Genomic DNA, 6,000 nt, shown 5'->3' with positions numbered 1-6,000 from the left:
AAGGAACACGGAGCGCGGGACAAAGTCCTGGAATAATTTTAACACGGATTCAGCCCCGCGCCGTGAGGGAGCGCCGATACCGCCGGTGAGCCGCGGCCTCCCGCCCGCGCTCCCGCCCGGAGCCTGCGCGGCCCCCGGGAAGCCGCGGGACTGCCGGGACTTGCGACCGCCGCGGGACTACAGCTCCCAGCGGCCCCCGCGCAGCGGCCGGGCCGGCTGGGAGTCACGCTGTGTTTATCGGCGAGGCCCCGCCCCGCCGCGCGAGCGGTGGCGTCACCCTCGCGAGCCTCCCTCGCTCCCCGTGGGCTGGTTAATATTCATGAGCCGCGCGCGCGCGGGGAGCGGCGGACGGCGGCGGGATCGCTCACTCCTCGCCCGCCTGCCTACCTCCCTAATGGCGCTGGCGACAGCCGGGCAGCGGGACTGAGCCAGGCACCGGCGGAATGCTTCCCGCGGCTGCTACGTAATCGCCCCCCACCCCCGGGACGCGGCGCCGCGCTCCGCTCGGCCCCCCCGCGCCTCGCCGAGCGGCGCTCCCAGCAGGGCGGCGGCGGCATCCCCGGCCCGGCGGCGATGGAGCCCGCGCAGCAGCGAGCGGCAGAAGCCCCGGCGGCGGGAAGCGGGCGGGGAGAGCCGGAGAGCGGCTCCCCGGGCAGGAGTCGTCAGGCGGAGAGCGGCGCGGAGCCGTCGGGCGGCGGCGGGCAGCTGGACGGCAAAGCAGCCGGCGGCCCGCGGCGGAGGCGAGGGGGAGCCGGCGGCTTCGCTCCTCCCGCGGCACTGGCGGCCAGCGGGACTCCGGCGGCCCCCGGCGGGGCCGGCAGCGCTAACTCCCTGCTCCTGCGGCGGGGGAGGTTGAAGAGGAACCTCTCCGCCGCCTCCCCCTCTGCCGGAGGCGCCCCGGCCCCCTCGCTGGGCACCCGCAGCTTGGACAGGAAGGCGCTGCTGCTGCTGAAGCCGCCCCGGCAGCTGCAGCCCCTGCAGCCCCCGGAGCGGGACTGGGTGCGGCGGGACCTGCAGCGGGGCTGCGTCCATGTCTACGAGCGGCACATGAACTGCTACCTGCGCCCGGTGCTCTGCACCCTGGAGACCACGGCGGCCGAGGTGGCCGCCCGGCTGCAGCAGCTCGGCCACCGGGGCGGCAGCAGCGTGGTGCGAGTGCTGGGCAAGGCGGGCGCGCCGCCGCCGCAACCCCCGCCCGAGCCGCCGGCGGGCCCCGCCGAGGCGCCGCCCGAGCCCGCGGCCGAGGGCCTGCGGCCGCAGGCGGACGAGAAGCCCAGGAGCCGGCGGGGGATGCGGAGCGGGCTGTCCGGAGGAGGCTGCGGGGAAGCGGCGCGGCCCGACCGCCTGCCGCTGTGCAGCGGCGCCGAGGAGAGCGACTTGGCCGGCGGCCGGCCGAGCCCGGCGCCCTCCGACTTGAGCCCCGGGGCACCGCCGGCCGAACTGTACCTTGCCGGGCCGCCGCTTTCTTGCCCCTCCCTGCTGGGGGAGCTGGGGCCGGCCGGCTCCGACACCGAGAGCTTCAGCCCCAGCGCCGAGAGCGTCTCTGACCGGCTGGACCCCTACAGCAGCGGCGGCGGCGGTGGTTCGTCCTCTTCGGACGAGCTGGAGGTGGAGCCGGCGCCCCCCGACGGGGTGGAAGAAGCAGGTGCGGGGCCGGGCCGGGGCCCCCCCTGCCCGGGGGAGCTGCCCCCAGGGCGGGCGGTGGGGGTGCCGGCGGGCGCGGCCGGCGGGCGGGAGCAGCCAGCGGGGCCGCCCGCCCTGTATGTACAGCTGCACGGGGAGACCAGCCGGCGGCTGGAGGCCCACGAGAAGCCGCTGCAGATCCAGAACGACTACCTCTCCCAGCTGGGCTTCCGGGACCTGTGGCGAGTGCAGGAGGAGGGCATGGACTCGGAGACCGGCTGCCTCATCCGCTTCTACGCCGGTGAGCGGGGCTGGGGGGCGACCGTGGGGAAGGGGGGGAGCCGCACCCACTGCCCCGGCTGATGGCGCGACGGGTGCCGGGGTGAGCGGAGGGCGTGCGGGCGGCTGGGCGCTGCTCCTCCGCCGGGCCGTCCCCTGTCACGGGGAAGGTGGCCCGGGGCCGTCCCCTGTCACGGGGAAGGCGGCCCGCGGGTGTCTCCGCGCCGCGCCTGGGAGGGGCCGTGCCGGGAGGTCCCCGGCGGCGGCGGGAAGCGCTCCCCGAGCCGGCTACCGGGAGAAGCCGCGGTGTCAGCGGCGCTCAGGCTGCTCCGGCGCTGTGCCCGGGGCTGCCTCCCCTTCTTTCAGCGCCTCGGTAATGGAGGTCGCGCCTGTGTTGTTTTCCCGTTCCCAGCAGCGGCACTGAGCGTTCGAGGTTAAATCAGCCTTAATCTACTACTGCTTTCCCTAGTGACGAGGAATTGCATCGGTGCCGCTGCCGGGCACGAGAGGTCGAAGGTTCGTTCCACATGTTTGCGGGATGCCGGCAGCTGGCTCACGGTTTAGTGGAGCTGTGTGCTCGCTCCGGGGAACACCGAGCACGCCCCATGGCGGAGCCGAGGGCACGGCCGGCTCGCTCCCAAAGGGGCAATGCCCGCAGTTCTTGCTCCTGAAATAGGTTACCCCAGTACGGTGGCTGCCTGAGCTGAGAGCGGTGCATGCCTGCAAACAAGATCCTGCGATTGGCTTTCTACGTTATTGGCATCAGTTTTTCCCGTTAGAGTGGTGGGAGTTCACTGAGAGACTGAGGGCAGCAAGCGAGAGAAGTAAGGAAGCGCAGGTCATGGTCTTTGGAAGCAGGGCGGTCAAAACCTTTATAATGGAAAGGGAGAAGCTTTGTAATGCAGCTTTGCTGTTACAGCATACAGTACAGAATTTGGAGAGTGTTGGGTGGAAAAGTTAGCTCCCACGTTGTAATTATGCAACCTTCTGCAGTTTTAGGGAGGTTTAAAAATACCTTGTGTGTCAGTTGAGTTGGTTTGTGTAAAGACTTACTGTGATCTCGGAACTTCTTGGGTTTTAACTATCCTGTACATCTCTTCAAAACGAAGACATTGTTTAATGTCCAAGTGTGCATTCAGACACCTTGTCAGTTTTCCCGTGAAACAGGTAAATGTGATATCCCAAGATGAGGTCATGCTAGCAAAGTAGCACATGCCATCCATCCCCTTGCTGGGTTGGCTGAGCAGAATGGTCCTTCAATGAACCGTGAGAATTCAGTGCTTTAACTTTGAAAAATACAGAGCTTCTTTTCTCGAGTGAATTCCCCTGAATGTCAAACGGAGTCGGTAATGGTGGGGTGGGAAGGAGCACAGTATGCTGGATAAGTGCCCTTTTTTATTCAGAAGAGAATGTGGGAGTGGTGGAAAGTGGTCAATTCAGCTTTTCTTCAGATTTTTCCGATTGTACAATGACCGTGGCATAACGAGTGCAAAAGTAGCATTTGTTAAAGGAATTGACAGAAATAGGTTAGCTGCATTGGAGTTAGAAAGCAGCTTAAAATACTTTTTTTTCAGATCATGATTGTGGTCTTTTGTGTTTCTTTGCCTGCTCTTGAGGATGGAAGTCAGCAGGTGATACTGGGAGGGATGTTACTTCCTTTATTTCCAGTCCCACCCCACCATTAAATGGGGATGCACACACGTGTTTTAAATTGGGACAGCTGTGTGCCTCCTTTTCTAACAGGATGTGTTCTAAAGAAAACACAATCAGGAAACACAGCGAAGTCTTACACACAGTTAAGCCTGTTTGCATGTAGTTTTAATGCATTAAATGATTAATTATACATGCTAAATGAGGATGTTCCAGCTTTGTTTTATTTCAGTGTCTCAACTTGACTGCTAATGTAGCTCGTACATTTTAGACTTCCTTGTACAAAACTACTGGATAGAAGGATATTTCTGTGAGCATACATAGGATTAAATTAATGCAAATTTCTTACGCAAGTTCATATGCTAACAAGTATGCCTCTGTACTTCAAAAGTGGAGCGTTTTTTGAAATCCTTATCTCTTTGAGAAGATCTGTGATCAACATCTAAAACACCTGTGATCAGGTGCTTGTAACAGAAAGGTTGCAGCATTTAAGGTACCAGGCCAGCCAAAAAACAGCTAAGAAAATATTACTGACACATAATTATACTGATTTTATGTAACTGTCTTGGCAAGTTATCTCTGCTTCCTTATTTTATACAGACAAGATGAAAGGGAGGGAAGGAGAGACACTTAAAAAGAATACACACCAAATTAGGCTGGAAAAGGGAGCGATTTTTTTGGCCCCAAAGTTAAGTGTTTTGCTTAGGAGAAATACCTTTTTAATAAATGATCCTCCAGAATCATACCCTAAGGAAAGCTTTAAAACAGTGATTTCCTGTTTGCCTAGGACTTCGTTGATTTAAGTGGCCTGGCTTGTCCCAATGGATAGAGAAGCACTAGCATCTCTATCCCTGTAATTTCCTGCAAGCTATCTCAGTAGGATTTGGTGATACTTGTCCTTTACTATGTGAAATGATATAAACCTTGGTTGGATTTATTGCATTGCTTCTAAAAGGAATTCTTTCACCTAATCCCCCTGGAGTAGGGAGAGAAGAAGAGAGCAAAGTGATGCCTTTGGTTTTTTTTTTTTAATTTCTGAGGTAAGACAGTTTTAAGACTGGAAGATGATTGTACTGAAACTTACCATTACAAATTCCACATAAGACAATACAGCAAATAGTTGCAGTGATTGCTGTAGGCTGGTCATTTCTCCTGTTGTGGAATCTGGAAAACACAGATTAAAAAATTATTGCTAGGACAACTGCAGAGAATTAGATTTTTCTGCTATGACAAAACAGTTTTCTTAATAAATAGCAGTCCACAAATATTCTGGACTGAAATAACTGGTCTTTTATAAACCCTCAAAATGGGACACTAAGAACGTAAAAGTGCTTCCTGTACATTGCCTTGGTTTATTTCAGAATGTGGTTAGTGCATGTTTATTCTGGTGTCTCCTCTCATTTTCTTCCTTAAGAGTGTGAATGTGGTTGACTTCATCAGTGTCTTGACTCCTAAGCATTAAATGGATAACACCACTGCTAAAACAAAATCCCTTACAGCTTTAAGGGGCTGATCTTGCTTGTAACATCAATTTGAGCAAAACTGGGTATTAGTGATTGGTCAGGCATGTCAGTTTTTCTCTTTGTTGAAATCTACCTTAACAAAAGATAATGTCCTCAAAGTTTGAAATACTTAATCTCTATTTAAAAGGACATGGTTAAATAGCTTTCTGCTGAGATACAGTGTGACTGAGTTCTGGAACTGTGTCAGAATCCATAGTGCAGTTACAGTCACGATATTGTCTCTGGGAGACCGATTAGGTCAGACTTCCTAAACTGTTCCTAAAACCTCAAGAGTGGCTGTGATCCAGAAGGCTTCTTGCAAACAAGTTCTAATATTCCGTATTGCTTTGTAAAAATAATTGTTGTCACAATGTCCTTGACGTCCCAATAATTTGCATGTGGAAGGAAAAATAGACTAATACAACAGTCTCATTAAAAGCTGCAAAACTGCTTATTTGTTTTAGATCAAAAATAAGCATGGAATTATATGCAGTGCTGTGTTCTGGAGCTTCTGCATGGCAAGAAGCATGAGTAATATGAGACTGGTCTTGGAGACTGGTTCAGTACAATGCGTGTTTGAGGCTTTTTTGTTTTAGTGCTGAAAGGTAATGTTTCTGATTCTGGCACTTGGCCACCATTAAATTCTCTGCCCCCTGATGTGAGATAGGGCTTCTGCACCTGCCGGTGTCATCAAATATATCAATTTTTCAGTAGGTGACTGCCTATAGGCAGAATACTAAGAAATGCCAGCTGTAATTAAGGGTGTTAATTTTGCATCTGGCTGTCAGATGTTGTTTGGGAAGAGATCCTTTTGGCTCACGTGGCCTTTTAGAAAGCTGTGAAGAAAAATGAATCTAGCTTGGTCTTGAGGTATAAGTGATGCTGTTCTGTCCAGTAAAGAAAAAGGGGGAAGATCTTGTGTCAGGATCGGTTGCAGTGCTCTGAG

The 6,000-nt window shown here is 55.1% G+C and overlaps 1 protein-coding gene across 1 annotated transcript in view; it reads left to right on the top strand.

The window, feature by feature from the left end:
- Positions 1-467: 467 nt before the first annotated feature.
- Positions 468-6,000, top strand: part of PHLPP1 (PH domain and leucine rich repeat protein phosphatase 1) — a gene marked incomplete at its 5' end in the record, with an annotated part of 136,779 nt that continues 131,246 nt past the window's right edge. The window contains 3 exon segments of the mRNA XM_058803147.1: positions 468-513; positions 516-560; positions 563-1,924. Of these exon segments, the coding sequence (XP_058659130.1) occupies positions 468-513; positions 516-560; positions 563-1,924 (1,453 nt within the window).

This window comes from Ammospiza caudacuta, chromosome 1 (genome assembly GCF_027887145.1).
Source record: "Ammospiza caudacuta isolate bAmmCau1 chromosome 1, bAmmCau1.pri, whole genome shotgun sequence".
NCBI lineage: Eukaryota > Metazoa > Chordata > Aves > Passeriformes > Passerellidae > Ammospiza > Ammospiza caudacuta.
The sequence above is the reverse complement of the archived record's forward strand: the minus strand, read 5'-3'. Positions and strand labels throughout refer to the sequence as shown.